The 27056-nt window shown below is 35.2% G+C and overlaps 1 protein-coding gene across 1 annotated transcript in view; it reads right to left on the reverse strand.

The window, feature by feature from the left end:
• The window catches only part of DENND1B (DENN domain containing 1B), a 207076-nt gene that overhangs the window by 89632 nt on the left and 90388 nt on the right, over positions 1-27056 (reverse strand). Inside the window, exons 6-9 of the mRNA XM_070939310.1 lie at positions 16975-17044; positions 13352-13432; positions 7689-7742; positions 7062-7172 (exon numbers count right to left, since the gene is read on the reverse strand). Of these exons, the coding sequence (XP_070795411.1) occupies positions 7062-7172; positions 7689-7742; positions 13352-13432; positions 16975-17044 (316 nt within the window). The remainder of the gene's footprint in view (positions 1-7061; positions 7173-7688; positions 7743-13351; positions 13433-16974; positions 17045-27056) is intronic.

The raw sequence follows: 27056 nt of genomic DNA on the forward strand, positions 1-27056 counted from the left end.
ATGCTGCTTAAGATGATTCTGGAAGTGCAGTTTCTGAACATATATAAATCTTTGAAAAAGAATTGTTTAAGGTTTTGATACCAAATCGAAAGCTTTTGCCTAACATTTTCTACCAGAGTGGTATGTATAATGGAATGTTCTCTGCAGCAGCAGACTGGGAGAATTTTGCCAGAGCTTTCCCAGAAAAAGACTCAGATCAAGAGACTGCACAGTCCAAACTGGAAGAGGAAGGCATGAAGCGGTTCGGGGTAATCACACCCTAGAATCTCTCAAGATATATCTAGCAGTTAAAAAAGTATAGCTATAGTTTGGAAAGATTCTGTCTATTACATGGATGTCAAACTTGATCACGTCACGTGACATATCGTAATGTATTGTAACTTTTTTTGCCTTTACGGAGCTGGGGTGGGTGTGGCCCACACATGATGCATCTGGCCTACGGGCCGCCAGTTTGACAGGCCTGGTCTATTAGGTTTAAGCAAACAGAGGATTGGACTTTTTTTCACTGTCTCATTTCTGGTCTTGTGCCTGACAATATGTTTGGTTCAACTATTGGTAAATTGCCTGTTCATTCAAAGGACTCAATATAAATGCCTATAATGAATAAAGAAAAATCTTGAAAGAAAGCTGAGGAACTCTTCTAAGAAGACTGTATCTTTTTGCGTTCTAAAATCGTTTGTGTACTAATTATTCTTCATATAATTAATATAATGTAATGTAGTATAATTCTATATATAATTATTCTTATATATATTAAAGAGATACCTTTCTATTAAAAAAATCACTTCTTCCCTTTCATCACAAGTACCAACAATTTCAGTAATTTATCACTTTCTCTACTATAAATGTTTTCTTCCCATATCTCATATATAAACGAATTCTTAAAGTCCCATCATTCTGTCCTAATCCGCAAAAATCCCTTAAGAGTTCTCCAAAACAGGATAACCTTCATCAAATAAATCAATTTTATATTCCTTTCTTTTCAACAGTGGCATCACTTTCTCTGAAAAAATATGTCATTAATCTTGATCAAATAAACCAATGTTACGTTATTTTGCTTTTAACAATCTTGATCTTTAATCTTTTTAAATGGTGTCCCAGAACCTGATTTCTTTTCATTTTCTTTTAGTCTCTTCTCAGAAGCTTCATCAAAATTTTAACTGTTTTATGATAGCAGGCAATCTTAAGAGTAACTTCTGAATGCATTTTTCCAGATATCCATCTCCAAGGGAAGGTATCTTAATACGTAATTTCAAAATCTCCATATATTTTAATAGCATTCTAAACAATCCACAAGAAAGATTATTGTAATTAATTTCAGAATCTTACTTCCAAGTAATATGGCCTCCTAGTCCATTTATAACTTTCCAAAATCAATGTTCTAAATGCCCTTTTGCTGTATTACAAAATAATAATTTTTTAAATCCTTACTTCCATAAATCTTCTCTAAGCAAGGACTAAAGGGAACTCATTCAATGAAACTTGCTATTCTGAAGATTCTTAATATCCCTAAAATACCCAATAACAAGCAATTTCCAGAAGTAATTAAGAAAGGAAGTATTCAAAACTAGCATCTTTTTGAAAGCACTGACTGTGATAAGGACAAAGATGGCAATCCTTTGACTCCTAGAGCTCTATACTTGCCAAAGACCACTTATGACCTTCTTCCAGAGAGATGCTATCTGGAGGATATGTGGGCAGTCTCAAGTCCTCCTTGTTCTGTCAAGCTGCATTCTCAATGGCCCTGTCTTCAGTTCATCATTGCTTCCCCAGAAGTCTGGGTGAGCATGTTCTTTAAAGGTAGTATATAACTCCCTTTGCTTTTTGTCAGGCCTGATGTTAATTCTTTATTATTTCAAATGACTGAGAAACCAAAGATACAAGAAGTACAGAAATTATTGTAAAGTTATTTTCTTTTTCTTAGATCTGTTTATTCTCACTCAGGTAAGAAATCTCATAAAAAGTTATTTTGACAAGAGGGTCAGCCATATTTTTCAAATTATCAATAATTCTTGATCCAAAAAAGACCTGGGTGTTTATGGAACTGGGCAAATTCATAATCCAATAGTGGAAGGAAGATCAATCTTTGGGCTCCATATTGAACAGTAGAGGAGGGAAACACTTTAGAGCATGAAGCTTGAGTGGCGTAGGAGGCTAATGCCTCCTACTAAAGCAGCATTTAACATCCAGCTGCCTGCAATTACTGCGAGTTCAATTCTCACCAGGCTCAAGGTCGACCCAGCCTTCCATCCTTTCTAAGGTGGGTAAAATGAGGACCCGGTTTGTGGGGGCAATAAGCTGACTTTATAAAATATACAAAAGTATGAAGGCTATTGCTTAACACATTGTAAGCCGCCCTGAGTCTCTGGAGAAGGGCGGCATATAAAAATAAATAAAATAAAAATAAAATAAATAAATGAATGAAAATGCATTACATCTCAGTGATCCTTGAGAGGTAGCTGACTGTGGACCAAACGTTTCTTCTCCCCCTTATCTAACATCCTCCCAGCCTTGTTGCTAAGCATTAGATCAAGTTTTAAAAGTATGATTCAGCATTTTGATGAAAAGGTTATCAATGCAAATAAAGCTTACATCCAACGGGATAAAAAATGTCAAGAAATTATTGTACAAGTAACTAAGTTATGATATCTGGATCTGGCAAATATTCATGAATCTCTTTTTTAGAGTCAGCTGGAAGACGAGCATGTTGAAGGTTAATGCAATTATAACAAATGGGGGTTGTTTTGCATTCCCTAGCATCTGGTCAGTTGTTCTGCTTCTTTCAAATGTTCTCAATTCCCTTAACAACATTAAATGAAATACCATGTCTGTCAAAGGAAGGAGAACTGATAAGAAGAAATGTATCTTATTTGCAGTATCAACTATTTAAGGGTTATCTAACAGAACATGAGGTCATAATTGATTCACTGGGTTAGGGAAAGGACAGCCTCCCAATTGCAGTGAATCATTTTACTTCCTTATTTTTAGTCTTTTCCTTTTGCTATTTTTATGCAGATGAAAATTTATTTGTGAGAAGATTCAAGATTATGCAGTTAGAAGGTACTTACAAATGTACTGGTCCATTCTCAGATAAAGAAATGCTATGTGTGTGTGACTGTGTGTGTATCTGTGTGTCTGTGTGTGTTTAACGGATGGGGAAGAGAGATAATATTTCGACCTCTGCATTAAAGCATAGCATCCTTTCCACCTGCTTCTCTAACAGAGGCCTTGAAACAGACACCCACTACTTAACATATTACTGACAGGATGATGAGAAGGCTCCTGTCAGGCACAGGCCAGCTGGGTGTTAGAGACAAAATGCACAGCCCCAGCTGACTAGTTAGAGGAAATCTGGAGAGGTACAATTACAGAGGCATATGACAAGCCTTCATGCCTGACTGATTTGAGAACCAATGACATGGCATTAAACAGCAATCCTTCCCATCCAGTGGTCACAAAACAGCAATAAGTCAACTGATGCACTGTTGTAAAATCATGATTTATTCCTTTGCTTTGAATACACAAGACTACAGCATGATGTTCTGGTAGAGTACCACAGCAGGTTCACTTGGGGCCCAAACTTCTCAGGCCTGTCTACAACAGGCATAAAATCAATGCTCTAGCAGTGCCTTTCTGAAAATGCTTCTCACGCTAGTTTAAGGAGAAGAAAAATACACTGAATTCACATCCACAAATATTACAGTTATGATATATAATATCATAGATTTAAGAAGTACAACAGGTAAAGGGTATGTGAGATGGCAAAATAAAAACATTATAAAATAACTGTTTTGGAAATAAATATGCACATGATATGCATTCATTCATAGTTAAAATGCTATTATAAAGTAAGAAATGCAAATATAGTGACAAACCAAGAAGCTGATTGGTAGTGGAATTCTCCTAACTTTTTAAGCGAAATCTGTTGCTTTCCACCAACACACCCCTCAGTGGTCTCAGACATTTCCTCTATTTAATTTTTATGCATAGTAAGTTTAGTGCTTTATTATCACAATTCAGTGGCACAGGGTTCCCAGATGTAAAGAATGTGGATTATAGTACAATTTTGCACTCCCACCTCCCTTCTGTCCCCCTCCCCAAAAAGGAGAGCACAAGAAGGAAAGAGCTTGAATTATGGGTTTTGATCTTGGTCCTACTGCCCTTAGATAGTGAACCAAAACTGAGCTGATAACATGGAAGTGACATCATAATTCAGTCTGCATGAACTGTCATAAACACTTGATATTAAGTTAACCTCCAAAGATAAAGGACAACTCCTTCAACAAAAGGGAATTGATAACACTCTTACAGAAAAGTAGTCTACATAAAAAAAAACAAAAAACTCCTGGTCTTATTAGGAAATAAAGGGAAAATTAATTCCTTGGTAAAGGTAATACACTCTTATTTAAATATCCAAGATCTATACAAAATATTAAAAATAATTGACAAACTTAGAATTCAGTTTTATATTCAATATAAAATTTTCTGCTTTTGCCTTTTCTAAAAATTTAGAATAATTGCATTGAAATCTCATCCATAGTTTATCAGGAGAATGAAAAGATTTGCCTTTCTCCTCACTGGGTCTTAGGCTGTGGTGAAATCCAATTTGTTTTACTACTGGTTCTGTGGGCGTGGCTTGGTGGGAATGACACGGGAAGGATACTGCAAAATCTCCATTCCCACCCCACTCCTGGGGGAAGGATATTGCAAAATCTCCATTCCTACCCCACTCTGGGGCCAGGCAGAGGTAGCATTTGCTGGTTCTCCAAACTACTCAAAATTTCCGCTACCGGTTCAGTTCAGATCAGGAAAAGCGAGTCCATTCTTCTTCTGCCCAATGTATCTCTTGCTATCCTTCCAAGGCTAGCAAGCTGAGGCTCACCGTCAAGGAATGTCCTCTGAGGTTGGATGGGATGGAGACAATTCATCACAGATCAATTCCATGAACTGGAGAACTGGCAGCTACAAGCACCACCCTCTGCTTCTTTTGCTAATCCTCCCAACCTCCTGCCAGGTCTGGGAGTAGAAGCGGAAGATGTGAGGAGAAATAGCTGTTTGCCTATTAGACAAGATTCATGGGATTGGAGATCCCGCAAATATAGAACTGAGGTTGAAGGGGGGGGAAATGGAATCTTCTGCTGTGAAAAATAGAACTGCCCAAACAACACAAGAAGGTGATAGAGGAGAAGGGGAGCTCCTGCACTAGCCCATGTGGACACTGGAGCTACACAGATCCTAGTCCTGACAGCATTATTACCAGAATCAGCAAGTCTTTTGTCACGAAATGAGGAAAATGGTCTTTATAAATTGGAACTGTTAAATAAAAAAAGTAAGCTGCCTTGACCCCTGGCTAAAAATGAGAGCATCCTTTGAAAATAGTTAAAACAGCATCTGTTGCAGTTAGCAGGGCATAAGGATGAACCTTTAGAGTATAAAACTATTAGCTTATTTTAATGTAAGCTAAGATTGTAATTGTTAGACTGCACTGTTGACCACAAGTTGGTTACATTTGCAGGAGCTTACTAGTTTAAGCTTTTAAACCCTGCTTCAGTGATCAAGAAAACAAAAAAGTTAAGATGCCTTCAAACTGAAATAAACATATTCATATAATATTCTGAGGAACAAGAAAAGCATTTTGCTGTTACATTCCCCAGTTTTATTTAACTTCTTAGACTAGTCCATACCGATATTGATCAAGTGTGAGCTTGCTTAGCTTATTTTCAAAGTCTACCATGATTGGCCAGGTATTGCAAATTAACATACATAAGAAAGTTGCTGCATTGAGTACACTAACAATTCTAGCTATAACCTCACAGAATGGCTGATGCTGTTTTACATTTGATTCATTTTAAAAAAAATTCTTGCCATGCTAGCTAAAGAGAAGAAAAATGTCTCTTTCAACATCAACATTGTAATTTGTGGTGATTTTATTTTCCCTACTAAATGACACCTTTATTTCTTTAAAAAAAAATGGAGGGAGAGCAATATGAAGAGGAGAAAATGGTATTACTAGTCTTTCTAAGCAATTTGTAAGAAGCAAGTTACAGCAATGCAATTCACTGATACGGCAGGTTGTTTGTATTGGGGGGGGGGGTTTCCAGGGATTTATATTCCACAAATAAAAAGCCAACAAATCATTCAAAAAGTTTTTTAAATTAATTAAAATTAACGTTTTTTTAATGGATTTATCCTCAACTGAGCATTAGTTTTTGAAAATGCTAACACATCCACCTTATTGTTAAAGGAAGAATAGAGGCTCACATGTTAAGGTCTGGTATTAAAGTATTAAGTAAAGCAAAGGGTTTGAAGGAGTTTAATTAATTTATTTATGGGCTTAAATTAAGCAGACACTATGCAGATATAAATGATGCCCACTGGCATGAAGGCAATGTTATTTTCAACTTAACTGGTGATGGATTTAGAGTTATAAATGACACCACAAGGGAAAAGCTGAAACAAACAGGACTATCAAAAGATTTAAGCATGGATAAACACAGCACACCCTTTATCTCAGTTCCATCTGCAATGACACAAGAAAGCCATTTCAGCCTAGGCAGAGGCATAAAACTGATGTAATAAAAAAAAAGTAGTTGGAATAGTAAGTCATTATCAGTCTGAAGAGCTGCTCAAAATCAGAGTCATTACAGTATATCTTCCCCAAACACTACTAGATTTAGGATAGCAGCTATTATCATGGCCCCTTGATTCCTGTCTAGTAGGTCCGATGGAATAAGCCACAAGTGAATAATAAAGATCTTATAATAGCCCTTAAGAATTCTTTATAGGTTGGAAGGCATAGAAATCTAACTCTAGAGGGTTAAAGAACTCTCATCTCTGGGTAACAAAAAGTAATTAACCTGCCTTAATGTATTTGAGTAAGCCTATATCAATCAGACTTTCGTGCTTCAAGAGTCAGATTAAAACGACATCTTTTAAAAAGAGTATGTAGATATTGTCTCATGAGTATGTAAGGGACATATTTAAATCTAGAGAATTATGCAAGCCTTTTTTGTGAGATGCTCAATATAGTCTACTTGAAAAGAGATGTGTGAAGTACTCACAGTGCTTAGCTTGCTGGAGGTAATAATGATGCGTCTCTCATGCAACATGCTGGCATAAAGTTGTAGCATGTTATTCACATCCACAGCAACAAAATATTCAGTAAGATTTCTCTAGTAAATGAAGAATAAGGTCTGTTAATAAAGATAACTGAATTATATATAATTTTATTTCTGTCTAGTTAAAATAATGTATCTCCTTAACAAGCATTTAACTGAAATTTATCTATTATCATTTGCATATTTTGAAAACATATCCAAGAATAATCTAATATTTTCAGAAAGGTGCTTCTTGACTTGCTTGTTTTTGAATTTACTATATATCTAGAACTATTTATTTAAAACTCCAATTATATATACACAGTAAATCCTAAGTAAACCCTTCCATTAATTTTAGTTAAATTAGCTGCATAAATGCTGATATAATCACACTGCCCATACATATACACACATTATCCAAAATATCCAACATTTCTACATTAATACTTAATTATGCAGTTCCTATAGGTGAATGAAGCCATATATTAATGAGGGAGTTTAATCAATAACTATTCAACAAACATACAGAAGTTTGTTAAATGATTTAATTTGTAAATCTATATAAATATTGCAAATATAATCAAAACGTACACTTTCAGGAACAGTTGGTAATCCAGTTAAATCAGGAGTAATAAAATATGAATGCTAGTCAAGAAAAAAAAATACAAAATTATTATTCAAAAAGACAAAATCATTATAAAGTAATACTGTCTGTATAAGCAACTAAATTTTAGATCTGCTTTGAGAGGACATATTATTAGTAATCAGAAGCACCAGATAATTCAACCCATGTTGATGTACCCATTAAAAAAAATTAATTTCTGCTGAAATTGTGCAGTAATGTTGATTCTGCATACATACTAAACAGATTTATGACAGCAACAATGCAAAAGAGGATCAGAAAATAGCTTTGCACAGTAAACTTAAAATGAAAGCACTTGGAAGAGGTTAAAAAAATAGCCTTTTAGTTTCTCCGACACATACTACTATTCTAATTAACTAGTTTTATTAGAAAATTGATTAATGGAGATGTGCACTACAATAAAAACATATCCAGTTACTACTTTCTTACCTCTAGAGTGACATATAATTGGAAGTAAGAAAGGGATATGTGATATTCCTCACAAAACTTAATTCTGTTTTGGGGATTATAGTTACTGACCCTTTCCATGTATGGTTCTCATTGTGAAACATTTATGAGTAATTTTTTAAATAAAATGTGTTCTCCATGGTTTTTAAAAAGAAATGAGAGGTAATCAAACACAGAGGTTTTTACAAAGGAATTTGGGGAAAAAAAGTTCCCCACTCTCTTTTGGGATATTAGTAGCCTGGAAATGGCTCTTCACTCTACTGTTTCTCGCTCTGAAAAATCTTACAGCGACAAAATGGCTAATACAAAAAGACATCGGCTGTTTTCAACTTATGACCAGGGTTGGGATTCAGCCTATTCAGTCCAGTTTGGGCAAACTGGTTGCTCTGATAGTGAGCTGAGAGTGAACCGGTTCGCCCTGACCGTCTAGCTGATAGGCGCGGCAGAGCGGATTGCCGCGCCTCAGCTGTTTTTAAATGAAACGTGCTTGCGCAGAGCAAAGCGCATGCACAAAGGAAACCGGTTGTTACACCAGTTGAAACCCAACACTGCTTATGATCACAATTGGGATGGAACTTCTGTCTTAAGTCGTTGTGGTTGTTGTAAAGCAAGGCATCACATGGCTGGACTCAATGTTGCAACCATTTCTGCCATGGTCATTAAGCAATTCACATGATTGTTAAGCAAATTCAGTTTCTCCAGTTGACTTTGGTTATCAGAAGCAGGCTGGGAAGATGGCAAAACACAATTATCATAAATGCAAGTTAGTTGCCAACTGTCCTAATTGTCATCATGTAACTGGGGGGATAACATGATTGTCATCACTTTGAGGACCAGTTGATACTTTTTCAGAGGCGATCATAACTTTGTACCAAAGTTAAACAAATTGTCATAAATCAGGAACTACCTACATTAACTATTTGTCACTGTGAGATTTTTAAACAAATATACATTTGTTTTAATCAAAAAATCAGAAAGCAAGCAAATGGAACTAGAAAAGAGGAAAAAACCCTATAAATACCCAAAATTAGAAAGGTTTTTTTTTTGTAAAAAAAAAAAAAAGATATATTTTACTACCAACATAAATAAAGTATATTTTATGAATGCTACAGAGATAAAGGGGGAAAAAACCTATTACCTCTCCCCTTATGTTTGCAAGAAATAATTTATATTTATGGAATGACTGATATTGGATTACATAAGGTACAGAATGTTATTGTGCTTTTAACGAGACAACATGATAGGTTGATATAAAAACTGAAGTAAGATTTGATCAACTGAAAGTTCTGAACACCATACTGTAGATGCTTAATATAGAACTACATTTCATTCATTAGTTACAATTTCAGAATGTCCTATTTTTGTTCTAACGATGGGCGATGGGAAACCTTATTTCAAAATAGAAATAATCCTGATTGCCATGCAGCTCTATTTTCAATTTTACTGCACAGCACAATCTATATCCTAGTAAAACTCTTGTGTCTGTTTGCCTGCTTGTAACCTTTAACTGGGAAAAAAGGTGCATCAGGATACACAATTTTTTGAACCAAGGCCACTCAAATGAGTTAATTTATAGAAGGTTAGGACCCATTACTCCCATGGTAATGGAATTTTGGGAAGTTGTGGCTGATACAGTGCCTCCACACTGCCACAGTCAATGATTGTCATTTCCAACGCTCCCTGACAGCTTCCCACAAGTTAATATGGAAGCCAACAGGAAGCATAAACTCAGTCATGATTGTCCACCAAGTCTTTACTTATGGGAAACTAGCAGGGAATGTTTGTAATGAGGAAGCCAGAAAAGAAGATTGCACGTTGCCTGGATAAGTCTTCCCCACCTGAACAATTTCCCCAATCCCTTGGCACTTGCACTGTGCCAACCACTTGAGCACCCCCATGCATCTTTCCTAACCTACACAGCATCCTTATGTGCCTTTCAAATCACTGGTTTTTATTAGCTTTTGGGCAGAGAAAAATGGTAGTGAACACCAGCTCTTGAAAGGCTCAGAAGGCTGATATTCACTAGTGTTTTCACCAGATTTGTGGTCTGTTCCTCAAGCACACAGGAAAATTTTCTTTCCCTGCATAGAGGGGAGGAGAAAACCTTGCTGTACCAAGGTAACAGACCTCAAATTCTCCATTTCCTGCATGTGCAACCTAACCTGCCAATTCTCCATTGTCTTTCTGGGGAAGTTGACAGATAAGATTACAAATAGTAATCACATGATTGCAGGACACTTGACAACCAGTTGTAAATGTGAACAGATTGCCAAGCCCCTAAAACTAGGGGCAACACAATCATTTACAACAGCTGGTGATTGTTTACATTCCAGAAAGCATCTGTTCTAAGGCTGTCATAAAGGCAAGCTCTTAAAATCACCGGTCATAAGTCAAGGACTGTCTGTATGTTTAATCTGATCAATAGGCTTGTATCCTTGGGTTTTTACACTTTTGGATTATTTCCTATCGCAAACACCTTTCCTGGGTTTTTGGCAAGATGTAATTTAGAGGGATTGATTTCATAATCATTGAGAAGCCAAACATTCAATCTGCTGAACAATTATCATGAAAATGACACTGAAATATAATGAAGATATAATGGGAAGACATTGCTCACATACTTTCAACAGGGCCATCTGTAAATATATTCAGTGAAAATAATACAGTTTTGATCCCTACGCTACTAAGATCCCTTCTCTGAAATACACAAATAACTGAAATAGAGAAAAAACATTATCTGCATTTTTTTAATAAGCAAAAGAGCTATAAGAATAAACTATTGTCACTTTATTAAATATTAAGACCCTTTTTAGTAGACAATTTACACATGTAGTTGCAAATCTGACAATATATATTCTTGGAAAATATATTCAAGTAGTTTGCCTTCTTTAGACCAGAGTTACAACATAGTAATTTCTCAGGGGAGATTTATAAATCTCTTGCAATCAATAAACATCATTTGGCAAGCAGTTTTTTTAAGGACCTGAGAAGAATATTTTGCACTTGCTATTAACATATATGATTGAGTATTCAAAATATGCTCACTGGAAAATACTTTGTTATTTTTCTAACAAGATCAACTAATTCATTTTTGAAGCAAGGCTTATTTGGCTGTTTAAAATGTGTTCCTTTCTAAATGAATTTGCCTCTTCTTTTTAACAAGGACTATTTCATCCTTTTATGCTTTTCCTTTCAAGTCATGTAAGATTTTATTTTTGTTTTGCAGAAAAAAAAGTAACAGGATTGCTAAAGAAGGAAATGGTGTGGTAAGAAAAACTAAGATATATATTATAATTATTGGTAAGTACTGTAAGTGGCCACTTAATGAGAAGGAAGGACTCACTGGAGAAGAGCCTAATGCTGGGAACGATTGAGGGCAAAAGAAGAAAGGGACAGCAGAGAATGAGGTGGTTGGATGGAGTCACTGAAGCAGTCGGCGTGAGCTTAAATGGTCTCCGGGGGATGGTAGAGGACAGGAAGGCCTGGAAGAAAGTTGTCCATGGAGTCGCGATGAGTCGGACACGACTTTGCAACTAACAACAACAACTGTAAGTACTTATTGTAAACAGGCTTGTAACAACAAAATATTTCCAGAAAGGGGGCTTTTAAAACTTCTTAAAGGAAGCCTCTTCTTCATTGATAAATAATTATATTCACTGCTATGTTAAATTTAAATTTGCAATAACACAGCCCAGATTGTTGCGCTCCCAATCTTCTAGGTATCTTAATTATTGTAATTATCATTGCAGGGGGGGGGGGGGAGAACCAAATCCCATATGACAGCAAAATTAAATTTTAAAGAGAATGAAAATTCTAAAAACAGAATGTTTTGTTTCTATTGCCAATGTGCCTATTTGCAATCTTCAATATAGGTTTATGTGCCTCCTATCTCAAAATAGCAGGAAACCAATTTTCAGCCATTATGATGAGGAGTTTCAGGAGCTGAAAAAATGAAGACATGGGAGCTGCAAATGAGGTTCTGACACTGTAGGTTGCCCATCTCAGTGTTAAATCAATTTAAAAATATATTTTATCCCACTTTTTTTTTCTTCAAAGAATTCAAACAGGAAATGAGTTATGAGTTTCATCTATAATAATTATATCTTGTATCATGAATCGCTTCTGGGTAGAAGGCTTCTAAACAAACATCTGATTTCATGCTCATACATCCAGTAAACTGGTTGGCTGCAATAAAGTTCAATTTCAAAATACTTTATTTAAAAAAATGATGTCAATGTGTTAACCAAGAAAAGATTTCAGCTTTGCATTAAGTCTTAAAGAAAGCGACAGAAAGGTTAAAATATATTTATGGAGGATCAAATTACTTTATTCTATACTGATTACAGTTAAAGATAGCATCCCAAGTACTTTTTGAAGTACTTTTATCATTTAATAACTAGTATAACTTTTCACATAATAGTCTATTATTAAAGTATTTATACATCCATATGTACAAACTATAATCAATTACCTATCTTTAAGTATATGGAACGCACCATGCAAAGAATAATCAATTACATGTATTGTGTGACATTTGTTAAAATTAAGGGAAATGTAAAAAAAGAAACAGCACATTTAAAAGAGACACCAATTCCTTGATCCAAAACTACCGTATTTTGGATATCAGAGTATTTCCTAAAACTAAAATAGGTTAAAGAAGTGTAATTGCACATTTACTAGATTAGTACGGGTATCATATATATATATATATATATATATATATGGCCAATGTCAACATTTGGACTTTTACCCTGAATCAATATCAAATATATTATTATAAATTATTCAGAAGCTTTGTTTGAAAACAACTATAAGAGCGATTGTAAACAGTTTCTATTTCAGCAGAAATAGAACAGTTAGCAAAACTGTACTGAATATGTGTCTTATTTCCTGCACACTTGGCATCTGTTGTAGAACAGTCTTTTAAAGTTGAGCCATTTACCAAGTAACTAGCAGCTACTCCTCAAAGATTATATGGAAGGATAAACACAATGGAACACTCCACAATAATAATCAACATATTTAGTCATATCTATAAAAAGAATTGTATGGAGAAACCAAATTCACTACTATTTACAGAGTTGCCCTATTATATGATCCAGCTGGGATTTATCTTTAATATTTTAATTAAAATTCAACTTTCTGTAGTAAAAGCCATACTTACCAAATTTAAGCTGATAGGAGTATTTGCCTCTGGCACAGAATGGTTATGCCATGTTTCTAATAAATCATTCAAGTCAGCTTCCTATGCAAAATAAGATTTTTTTTTTTTCAAAAATATATTCAATAGACATAAAAACTTCATTTGCATTCACTGTATATCAACAGCAAAAATAAGTACAATGACTTTTTATACAAACAGAAACCATCTCATTTTTCCTCTTTATTCTCAACTGGACACATGAAAAATTCCATGGTTAATTTGTAAAATTATACAAAATTTTACAAAATTGTAATCTATCTGTTAATCAAAGCTTTATGGATTATGATTGTATTTACAATAAAGCAGGGGTGAAATCCAGCTGGTTCTGACAGGTTCTGGAGAACGGGTAGTGGAAATTTTGAGTAGTTCGGAGAACTATCTCTGACTGGCTCCAGAGTGGGGTGGGAATGGAGATTTTGCAATATCCTTCCCCTGCCAAGCCCGCCAAGCCAAGCCATGCCCACCAAGCCACACCCACAGAACCGGTAGTAAAAAAAAATGGATTTCACCATTGCAATAAAGCATATTCCTATATGAACTTCCAAAGAAAAACATTTTATAAAGTAATGTATAAAAGTATGAAACAAACATTGGTACAAAAATGCAACAAAAATAAATAAATGAACAGTACAAAAAAAGATTAATAATAGAGGTGGAAAGGACACCAAGCCATATAAAAACCAAGCCAAAATAAAAATAAAATATGTATAGCACATGCCAGATTTCTTTATTTCCAGGGCAAAGCTTTCTAAGGAACTACAAAATCATTAACAACTATACAATGTAAGGAGCACTCTATGTGCCTAATTTAAAAGCTTTATAGCCCACCACTATAATGTAGATAAAGCAGAAATAAAATGAAAATATCATCTGATATTTAACACCAAGTCCATTGTCTCACTTTAAAAAATAGATTTTTTACAAATTACTATAGGACCCAACATGTCTCTTCTGAAAGGTAATTCAACAAACATCAATCAATACATTCCTGAATGATGCTCAACAATCTCCCACAACAAATTAAGAATTATAGGCCTATTTCCCTGCTAAATTCAGACTATAAAATCTTCACTTAAATATTGGCAGAAAGACTTAAAAGATATTTAAATAATTTCATACACTCCAATCAAAATGGGTTTCTGCCAAAAAGACAGATTAAAGACAATATGAGAATAGTCCTGGATACATTGGAATATTATGAGGCACATCCTGAAAAGCAAATGGCTTTGATATTTTTAGATCCCCAGAAAGCCTTTGATAATGTGAACTGGCAATTTATGTTATTACAGCTGGAACAGATGGGCTTTGGTAGAAAATTTATTCAAGCAATAGAAGCCATATACTATAAACAAAGAGCAAAAGTAATGATAAATGGAGAATTGACAGAATCTATTGAGATAAACAAAGGAACGAGACAAGGCTGCCCATTGTCTCCTCTGTTGTTTGTATTAACATTAGAAGTGATAAATAGAAATAATAGAGAAGAAAAAGATATAAAAGGAATGAAAATTCAAAAGGAAGAATACAAATTGCAAGCATTTGCTGATGACGTAGTTTTTATTCTTGAAAATCCATTAGAATCAACAACTAAATTGATAGACAAAATAGGAGAATATGGAAAAGTTGCTGGTTTGAAAATAAATAAAGTCAAAACGAAGATCTTGACAAAAAATATGTTAATAAAACAAAAAGAAGAATTGGCGGAAATATTGAAGATGGAGGTCACAAATAAAGTAAAGTACTTGGGGATACATCTGACAGCAAGATGCAGTGCACTCAAAGAGAATAATTATAATAAATTTAAGCAACAGATATGTTGAGGGTAAAACTGCCCTCTGAAAAGTAGTGCAACGGACCAGACAGTGAATAGATACGTTGCTTAGCAAAACACACAGATAGTCACAGACTCTGAACGTTTAAAGAAAAATACAGTCTTTACTTGTAGTATAAAACAAACTTGGCTTCTCAAAACAACTTCTTCAAACAATCACGGTTTAACACAAAACATAGTTTGCTTACAATTCCAGTTCTTTTCAAACACAGACACAGTTCCTTCAAGCAGTTCAACCTTCAATAGCAGGAGTAGGAGCAGAAGTGAGAGTGAACGAACTTCTTGCCTTCCTTTATATGTCTGCTTAGCACAGCCAATTAGTCATCTTTGTAGCAGTTAAAGTTACAGAACATAGTTTTCTATATATTATCTACCCAACTGTAGGATAAGCATCCAACAAGATAGAGACAGATTTGGCAAAGTGGGAAAATTTACAACTATCATTGATAGGGAGAATATCAATGATTAAGATGAATATATTGCCTAGAATCCTATACTTGTTCCAGACAATCCCAATCAGATTGGGAAAGATTATTTTGAAGATTTGAATAAAATAGTGCTGAAATACATTTGGCAGGGTAAAAAAGCGAGGATAAAACTAAAGTTGTTGCAAGATGCCAGAATACGAGGAGGTTTTGGCTTGCCTAATTGGGAACTATATTATCAAGCGACAAGTTTGATGTGGATTAAGGGATGGATAATGCTAAGAAATGCCAGATTATTGACTTTAGAAGGGCATGATTTGTTACTGTGTTGGCATGACTTTTTATGGTACAAGGAAACAAAAACACAGGGTATTTTAGAAGACATTTCATACGAGAGGCTTTGCTATTAAACTGGGAGAAGGTAAAAAAACAACATTATTTAAAAATTCCGGTCTGGTTATCAACTATTGAAGCATTCTCATATTCAATAACATTTAGAAAGGAACAAATTGTTAGATTCAGTATAGTGAATTACTGAATGAAAAGGGTGAACTTAAATCTTTGCATGAATTCGAAGTACAAGGTATAAAGATGAATTGGTTCTCCTATTTGTAAATACAGTCTAGACATGATAAAGATTATAAGACAGAAGATTTTTATAACAACTTGACTAGTTTAGATAAAATCTTAACAGGTACTGATGAAAACATAATTAAAAAATTGTATGATTATTTATTAGAGGTTAAATTGGAGGATGAACAAGTTAAAGAAACAATGATTGCTTGGGGAAAAAATTTTGGCCATGGAACTGATTTAGAGAAATGGCAAAAACGGTGGTCGCAAAATTACAAAATGACTATGTCAACTGCATATAAAGAAAATTTGTATAAGATGTTTTACAGGCAACACCTACCCCCGACGAGAATTGCTAGAATGTTCAAGAATAAATTGGAAAAATGTTGGAAATGTCATCAGATACCGGGCTCATATTACCATATGTGGTGGACGTGTACACCACTTTCTTACATTTCTTTAGCAAATTAATCCAACATTTATCACAAACAATTAAAAGTATCCACACTCAAATTCTATCCCAGGGTGTAATCCTGGTGTATAATTTTCTAGCATAGAAAAGTCATTCAATTTCCCTACTTAAAAAAAGTTTTAAAATTATTAAGCTATTTATTTTAAAGAAAAATAATAATACCAGTAACCTAAAATGTATGTAATTCTTGATTTTTTTTTCAAAAAAGGAACTACTACCTTAAAATCATTGATGATTAGCAGTTCTTCAGAAAATAATTTCTATTTAATAACAACAAAATTACCTGCTCTTTAGCTAAATATTCCGCCAGTGTATTTAAAAGTTTGTAGTACATCTCAAACCATGGCAAATAGCTGAAAAGACAAACAGAACAGCTGTAAGAGAAGGAAGCATTATTTAAAAATTATTTCACTGTAATGCATTTTTTTAAAAACCTTAAGCAAGTTTGATGATACAGAAGTGGAAAATTCATAAGAAAAGATAACTTTGAAAATATTTCAAACCACAAAGAAAGAAGCAATGTTAAAAAATATTCTGACTACAATTCAAGTTTTGATTAAAACTTGAGCCTTGGTGGCGCAGCAGACTAAAGTGCTGTTAAATAGCACCAGCTGCCTGCAATTACTGCAAGTTCAAATCTCACCAGGCTCAAGGTTGACTCAGCCTTCCATCCTTCCAAGATAGATAAAATGAGGACCCGGTTTGTGGGGGCAATAAACTGACTTTGTATAAAAAGAACACCGCTTGGGGGGGCGAAAGCCCTACTAAGCAGTTATATACAAAAGTATGAAGGCTATTGCTTAACGCATGGTAAGCCGCCCTGAGTCTCCAGAGAAGGGCGGCATATAAATTGAACCAATAAATAAATAAATTAAGCAACTTCTCTCTGTGGGAAAGCAACAGTTCTTCTTATCTACCTAGCTTACATGACATTGACACAGAGTTAGTGCACCGGGAAGTATTGGCAGGAGAAAATTCAATCCAGACCTTATGTAAGGCCATCATATTTCTGAAACTCTCAAAAAAGTTCAGAGCAATTTCCTTCTATGTCATTTTTCAAGTATTCTGATATTTAGTGGAAAGGAATTTTTAATTAAATATATTTTATAATTAAACAATATCAGCAAACAGTCAAAGATAAATATATACTTAGTACTCCAAACAATAGTCAAATATCCTGCAAAAGCACTCATTTAATCCACCTCTGCTCCCTTTTAACCCCATTAGTCAGGGTTCAAGAATAGGACCTGCTTTCATAGAAATGTGGATTTTTCTGTATTTGTCCAGTGACAATAAATCCAGAACTGTAATTTCAATGGAAACATGAAGTTTCTTCTCTCTCTAGAACACATTAATGGTTGTTTTAAATTTGTTTTTTAAAAATCTCATTTGTAACTAAATAGAGCATATTTTGAGCTTGTTTTGTTTTAATTCTCAAAAGAATATTCACAATATTCAGTATTCGCCATCCTTTAAAAATCTGTAATTTCAACATTTTTAAAAGATCAGAGTTTCATTTTACAGTTGAAATGTCTCAACAGCAACCCTTAAACATTTTTAAAAAGCAATCTTAAATTGTTAAGTTGAATACTTACAAAAAAATATGGCTAAAACTATTATAATGTACCTTCTATATTTTCATCCACACATTTGTGCCAATATTTTCATATATAAGATTAGGATGATCATGCATTCACTAGGCCATTATGTTTTATGAAAAAAATGCACCAATTTTTTACACTCAAGGATCCCTGAAAGAGAGAGTTACACTAGGCAATGCATGCTTCCTCTGTTACTTATTCCTTGTATAATCCACCACAATGTCCAACAATGCTTCTGGAAGCCTCCTCAGACAGATATTTTGTCATACTTCCTCCCCTCATTTTCCCCAACTACATGATTTTTTTTTTTTTTTATTGTGGAGCTTCCATCCATTCAACTACATAAAGATACACACAAATCCTTTCTGAAAATCTGGTTGCAAGGACTGGAATGGGATGAGTTGAGGCATTTATATGATAACTCATAATGATGAGGAACACAATTAGGATTTAAATAAGTTTAAGATAGATACTACTGAATCTTGAAAAATGTTTACTTTAGCAATAATCACACAAAAGTCAATTCACAAAATTGGTTCACATGGTTGGTAGAAATTTCAGCAGGTTAGCAAAAGTTTCAACAAATTTGCTGCCCAGTACATCAAACCAAAAGTTGGAAATAGTATCTGCAAAATCAATCATGGATGTGGCCGTGTATTTGCTTTTAATCCATTAGATCCTACCCAATGTAGTCCCTACCTGTTAGATAAACAACAACACCCGATATTCCATTACTAATTAAAAACGTATTTAACATATTCTTTTAATCCAGTGAGCTACCAGTCAGGCATTCAAGCCTTCGTTCAAAGACAGTCTTCAGCTTTGTTGCACAAGGTCGATTTCCAGCTCTCTTGCACTTCCACTACAATTCTGATAAAGCTTTTATATTCACAAGTCAAAGGTTAAATAAAGGAAAGGAAATGTTTTCTGTCAAACAGTCAGGCAACCACTAACAGTCCTGAACTATCAGCAGGAATCTTAACTTCTAGTATTCAAATAAAACTAAGGAAACCGCCTTTCCGTAGTTAAATGTCTTAATGTCTGGGGGCTACTTTCTGTCTGGAAAATTGACACAAAATGTGTAAAATTGAAACATTCTGTTTCTGGTGGATTTGCTTGAAGTGGAGAATGGGGTGGGAAGGCTAAGATAAAGAACTATAGTACAAAGACTTCCAAATAAACCAGTCTATCATAATTTAAAAAATCATTTAGAAATCTAAGGTATTATGTTATAATAAATTTTCATTAATCATTTTCTAGGTTGAACATTTAAATGACATAGCAATTTTTCAAAATGCAATTTCTCAAAATGCAATAAGTTTAACAGAGAGCTAAATAGTACTAATTATACCAGTTAAATTATTGTAATTTAAGAGCACTATATCAGAACTATTGGGGGGCAGTACGGTGGCTCAGTGGTTAAGACGCTGGGCTTATTGGCTGGAAAACCACCAGCCCAGGTTCAAGACCCAAGCTCCATGTGACAATGTGAGCTCCCGTCCTCACCCCAACTCCTGCTAACCTAGCAGCTTAAAAGCATACAAATGCAAGTAGATGTATAGGTACCACTTTGGTAGGAAAGTAGCAGCGCTCTGTGACATCCTGCTGGCAACATCACCGTGAAAATGTCTTCAAACAGTACTGGTTCAATGGTCTTGAAATGGATATGAGCACCACCCGTTATAGTCAGTAATGACTAGAGGAGTAAAATTTGCAGGGATTTCTTTACCTTAATTAGAACTACTAGAAATATTTCTATCTGACTTTCTTATATCAACGTTATATACCCAGCTCAAACAAATTTCAAAAGTATTTTTTTTAACAGTGTTTCCTGTTACTGAAATTTACAATGACATTAAACAAGTACAGGTACTCCCTGACTTATGACCATAATTGAGCCTGGAATTACAATTGTAAATTTTGACAGTTGTTAAGCAGGTGTGGTAGAATTTGGTGCAGAGTCGCAGGAGCAAGGGCTTCATTCCTAAGGAGCCAAGAGGAAAATCAGCCTGGAATCCTTGATACACAAGAAAAGGCTCAGAGTGAACCCTCCCTAACATTTCACATATAAAATAGGTAGATTGAGCTTTAGTCTGGCAAGATTAATGTCAGGCACAAGGAACCAAGAATGATAGGAGGATTTACTCAGAATCGTTTCTTTACTATTGCTTGCCCATAGGCAGGAATTTTTAGACAATGAGCATTTTTTGCCAGAAACCAGAAGTAAAAAAAAAATGCTGAAAGTTGTGGTCATGTGACTAGAGGATAATGAAAATTGATATAATTTTATTTATTTTTATTCATTTATCCCTCATTTATTATTTTTACAAATATCTCAAGGTGGCAAACATATCCAACACACCTATTTTCCCTACAACAACAACCCTGTGAGGAAAGTTTGTCTGAGAGTGACCAGCCAAGATTGCCCAGCTAGCTTTCATGACTAAGGAGGGACTAAAACTCACAGTCTCCTGGTTTCTAGTGTGCTGCCTTACCACTGAACCAAACTGGTGCTCTGCAAATGCAGTCATGAGACTGCGACTGTCAGAAGTTTGAAACTGAGTCAAAAGTAGCACTGGGGAGATATGATGTAGCTTTGAACAGCTGGCCTGTCATAAGTTAAGGACTCCCTATATTAAAAAGCAAAGCTTGATATAGTCTTTTTATGCTGAATATTGAAAGACATGAAATAAAAGGTTTTGTGGAGGCCCTGACAATGTTAGAAGTGTTAGTTGAGAATTTGCATGGAAAAAAAAAGAGAAATTTCAAATGAAATAATAAAAAAATTACATAGAGCTCGCAAGAAGTTCCATCAATCTTTTTGAAGAGTACCAATTTTCTGTTCATTTGTAGTATTTAGTAACTATTTAGTAGCTAGAATGAGGAACAATTACTTTCACTTAAAAAGGAAGTATAGATATTGTTTGAATTTTTCATCATCCAACATTTTCTCCCTTATATTCTTATAAAATATACAGTCATTTTCCTCAATAAATCAATGAACGAGTATAAAGAATAATTTGTTCTATTTAGCTAATTTTCTAGTATTAGTTTTGAGACATCTATGGAGAACAAATTGCATTTTACGTAATATTTATGCAAAAATATTGAAAACTCAATAGAGTTAATCAACTTTTAAGCACCACTGTAGTACAGCAAATTGGGAATTGAGATATTACTAATTTATAAATGTCTTTGCAACTAGAAGCCAGAAAAAGTAGTAATAAAATCAACACTTGATCATATATTTTGATTACACCCATTTGTTCAGCAACTGTAAAAAAAATGGACTTAGGGCCAATCTTTCCTTGCCAATTCCCACAAGCAAAGTCAATGGAGAAGATGTCAAAGAAGATTGCAAGCTGTCCCAGTAAGTCACTCCTGTTGTTTTTTCTTCATACTACCTTCTACCAGTTCGTACTCTGTAGCATAGACCCATCCGACCACAACACCCTCCCCACCCTGTCTCTTGTGGCCTCCATAGGCTCACCTGCAACCTGTCAGACCACCTGATGCCTCCTGAGGCCCCCACCAATCCCCCACGCTCCCTAGTGCCCACCCACAGTGCACAGATGCAAGCACACTCTCTCTCATTACTGGGGACTTCAGCCTCTTCCCACTTAATGACTTGGGCACCCTGAGGTCCTGACTACATAACCATAACTGCAGGATTGCTGTTGCTAAGCAATGCCGTGACCTAACATTGCACTCAATGACAGCCCTGCTTAGCAATGGCAAATCTGATTACCACTGCCATCATAACCCAAAGAGTGCATTTTTTCTCTCAATATTATGTAATATTCTTAAGCATTTCATTTATTTATCCTTTCCAAACAATATCCCAAACACAATGTTCTACATCATATTCCCAATTAATAGAGTTTTAATACAGAAACATGCTTAGATAATATAAACGTTGCACACATACTGAATGTATCAAGAATAAATTATCATATGATTCATTTTTCAAACCATGCTTCCAGAATAGAATATTGAAGCAAGAAAACATTTGAAGCAAGAAAATTTGTTTTCGTGGATTCTCCAGGCCCTTGACATTATACATTAAAAAATGTGACTGATGTACTGGACCTTAAGTGAACTGCCAAAGCGAAAAACAAGGAACAACCTACTGGCACATCAGAAAGAACCTGTACATTACCATGTGTTGGAGTTGTACACATCTTAGTTCCTCACTATTTTCCTCAATGATTCCAAATATGATAATCCCATTGTGGCCTGAACAATTAAGTTTGCAGTCTGCAGCTGCCCCTGAGGGTTTTTTTTCTACACTCTACTAAAAACATGCAGGCCAGTTCATGAACAACATTATTGCCCCTAGCAGTTTTCATTCCAAATATTTCTTTTAAAAAACTCCACTGGTATTAATAATGCAGCAAATAGACAGTAGGCAATTTTACAAAGCTAAATGGCTTCAGAAAAGCATGCAAAATAGTCTCAATCTCAATCAAAATCCCACATGCTTTAACAACCATAAAAGGGGTGGTGGTGGAAGAGTAAGCTGCTTATTTTACATTTACATTAACATTTAATGTAATTTAGTTCTTGATTGTGCCATCAAGTTGGACTTGAGCGTTAGCAACCAAGCTAGATCTTCTTCAGGATGATCTGACTTCAACCTAGTCCTTCAGATCTTCCAACTGTACAGCCATTACTCCTGTAATTGAGCTCATCCACCTTGCTGCTGGTGGTCTTCTTCTTTTCTTTCCCAATGTTATATACTTCTCCAGAGAGCCCTTATATTGCCTTTTGCACCTCCCATTTCTACACTATGGTGAAAAGATAAATTCCAAACTTTCAGGGATTATATCAGAGAAAGGAATTTAAAATAAGGTGATTTTACCATCTAGCCAAAAATGTAAAAATGATTTGATATGACTTTTACAGCCAACAGTTTGCACATCCTACAAAAGTAAGGTTCTACATTTAGGCAAGAAAAACCAAATGCACAGGTATAGAATAGGTGGTAATTGATTCAATAGTAGTAACTGTGAGAGGGATCTTGGAGTCCTAGTGGGCAATCACTTAAATATGAGCCAGCAGTGTGCTGCAGCTGCCGAAAAAAGCCAACACAATCCTAGGTTACATTAATATTGGAATAGAATCAACATCACGTGAAGTGTTAATATCACTTTATAATACCTTGATAAGGCCACACTTGGAAAATTGCATCCAGTTTTGGTCGCCACAATATAAAAAGATGTTGAGACTCTAAAAAGAGTGCAGAGAAGAGCAACAAATATGAGTATGGTACTGGAGGCTAAAACATATGAAGAATGATTGCAGAAATTAGGTATGTCTAGTTCAATGAAAAGGAGGACTGGGGGGGGGGGGTAACATGATAACAATGTTCCAATATGTAAGGGCTGCCACAAAGAAGAGAGGATCAACCTGTCTTCCAAAGGATCTGAAGGCATGACAAGAAGCAATGGATGGAAACTAATCAAGGAGAGAACCAATCTAGAACTAAGGAGAAATTTCCTGACAGTTAGATCAATTAATCAGTGGAACAACTTGCTTCCGGAAGTTATGGGTATTCCAACATTGGAGGTTTTTAAGAAGAGTTTGGACAACCATTTGCCTGAAACATTATAAGGTTTGCTGCCTGATCAGGGGGTTGAACTAGAAGACTTTCAAGGTCCCTTCCAACTCTGTTATTCTGTTATTCTATTATCTATATATTGCTGGTTATTATAGAGTTAGCAAGGCAAATCCTGGGATTTGTTGATTCAGGGCAAGATGGTAAGAAAGAATTTGCCAAACACCATTATTGGCAATCTGAAGTATGGTGTTCCCTGAGAGCAAGCAAGGAGGGAAAAGAATTTATAATTATATTTTTACTGAAGCAGTAAATAAGCTATTTCTGAAATACATGAAAGCTGTAATAGATGGCACCGTTTTTGGAGATGGAGGAATCTATTAAGTAGAAGGACTGCAAGTAATTCATAGGAACATGTCAGATGCCATCTAGCTATTCATACAACACTGATACCAAATGCAGTAGAAACTGGGTTTCTGAGGATTTCCTTATACATATGCTCTTGACATTACGCTACAATCTTCACCTATAAGAAAGAGTAATAGTAGATATTAACATAGTAAATTAAACTGGGGGGATGGAATAATTTAATGGTGATTAAATTAGATATTTTGGATTAATGTAAATACTATTTAAACTGACCTCCTACAATTTATAAAATGTAACTATATCCTGGGAAGAAAAAGATCATACCCCATCATACCATTTACACAACTTTCCAATATAATAATTATTACTGTATAAACTCTGCCAGTTGCTCATATTTCTGCTATAAACACACCTGGCTACTTACCCAGAATTATACTTTCAAAGTATGTTCATTGTTTTGTTGTTTTCTAGATCTGCCCTCTATTTCTGACATCTTTATTGCTCAAACCCACTAAGGTAGCATGCTCCCTTCCTTTGCAATTATATGTTATATTTGCTAGCTTCCATACAGTGCTATTATATGTTAAGTTTCCATGTGGTGCTGTTGTAACTGTCCAGCCTAAGATTCTAATTGTCTTTCTTGTTTATCTGTGAGACAGACTGCTCCATAATTTGTTCTAAGCTGCTAATATAGGCATCTCGGTTTTGTTTTAAAATGGCTGAATATTACTTTCATTTGGTTTTTAATTAGCAGTTTATTGTGGATCTGTCTTAGAGTAAGCTGATGAGAAGATTATATTCACCATAAAAACTATGCAGTTGTAATAACATTTTAATCACTTTAGCCTATAGTGTTTTATTGTTTATAGCATTTCTGATAGTGTTAAGTATTCACTTAATTCTACTGTAACTGAAACATACTAGCAAATGAATCACTTGCTCATAAAACAGTACTACTGCTTCAGTTACTATACTATTCCTCTTAAACAGCAATGCTGAGCTTTTTTAGGGAAACCTAGGTCTGATCTGTCAATGGCCTGGAACAGATTTTCATATAACCCGATTTAAACGTCCATCTCAAAATTGAAAGATTTTCTTTAATTACCTTTTTCTTGCCACAAAATCTAATGTTTATCAATCTTAACAGTAATGCTTCTCCACATTAACATTTTTGTGACTTAGGCTAGAGTTATCTTAGAAAGGAAAGCTTTTCCTTTTTTTTCCAGACTGTCTGATAGCAAATTCTAGTTAGCAAAATGTTGCTCAAGATCATCCAGAACCCTACATGAGAAGGGAAATAGCAGATATTCAAGCAAATTTCAGAAAGATAACACAGCTGATAATTGAAAGGGCCCCAAAATATTGAAAATAAGTTAATACGTACAACAGCTATCATAGAAGGGCCTTTGAGTGTGTTGACCATATTAATATCTCCTTAGGAAAAAGGAAAATCCAAAACATCCCACTGTCTTTATGTGAAATTCGTAGACAGAACATAAAGTGCAGATTCAACAAGGTGAAACAGACTGCCTCCAGGTCAACAGAGGAAAAAAGGCAAAGCTACACTTTTGCATCATTTACAGAGATATAAATAAATATTGAATATATACTATTTATGTAATATACTATTATATACAGTCAGGTCCAGAAATATTGGGACATCGACACAATTCTAGCATCTTTGGCTCTATACACCACCACAATGGAGTTGAAAATGAAACAAACACAATGTGCGTTAACTGCAGACTGTCAGCTTTAATTTGAGGGTATGTACATCCAACTCAGGTGAACGGTGTAGGACTTACAGCAGTTTGCATATGTGCCTCCCACTTGTTAAGGGACCAAAAGTAATGGGACAGAATAATAATCATAAATCAAACTTTCCCTTCTTAATACTTGGTTGCAAATCCTTTGCTGTCAATCACAGCCTGAAGTCTGGAGCGCATAGACATCACCAGACGCTGGGTTTCATCCCTGGTGATGCTCTGCCAGGCCTCTACTGCAACTGTCTTCAGTTCCTGCTCGTTCTTGGGGCATTTTCCCTTCAGTTTTGTCTTCAGCAAGTAAAATGCATGCTCAATGGGATTCAGGTCAGGTGATTGACTTGGCCATTGCATAACATTCCACTTCTGTCCCTTCAAAAACTCTTTGGTTGCTTTTGCAGTATGCTTTGGGTCATTGTCCATCTGCACTGTGAAGCACTGTCCAATGAGTTCTGCAGCATTTGGCTGAATGTGAGCAGATAATATTGCCCGAAACACTTCAGAATTCATCCTGCTGCTTTTGTCAGCAGTCACATCATCAATAAATACAAGAGAACCAGTTCCATTGGCAGCCATACATGCCCACACCATGACACTACCACCACCATGCTTCACTGATGAGGTGGTATGCTTAGGATTATGAGCAATTCCTTTCCTTCTCCATACTCTTCTCTTCCCATCACTCTGGTACAAGTTGATCTTGGTCTCATCTGTCCATAGGATCTTGTTCCAGAACTGTGAAGGCTTTGTTAGATGTTGTTTGGCAAACTCTAATCTGGCCTTCCTGTTTTTGAGGCTCACCAATGGTTTACATCTTGTGGTGAACCCTCTGTATTCACTCAGGTGAAGTCTTCTCTTGATTGTTGACTTTGACACACATACATCTACCTCCTGGAGAGTGTTCTTGATCTGGCCAACTGTTGTGAAGGGTGTTTTCTTCACCAGAGAAAGAATTCTTCGATCATCCACCACACTTGTTTTCCGTGGTCTCCCAGGTCTTTTGGTGTTGCTGAACTCACTGGTGCATTCCTTCTTTTTAAGAATGTTTCAAACAGTTGTTTTGGCCACGCCTAAT

Source organism: Pituophis catenifer, unplaced genomic scaffold, assembly GCF_029215685.1.
Source record: "Pituophis catenifer annectens isolate HBS135680 unplaced genomic scaffold, rPitCat1.0.hap2 SCAF_3, whole genome shotgun sequence".
NCBI classification, from domain to species: domain Eukaryota; kingdom Metazoa; phylum Chordata; class Lepidosauria; order Squamata; family Colubridae; genus Pituophis; species Pituophis catenifer.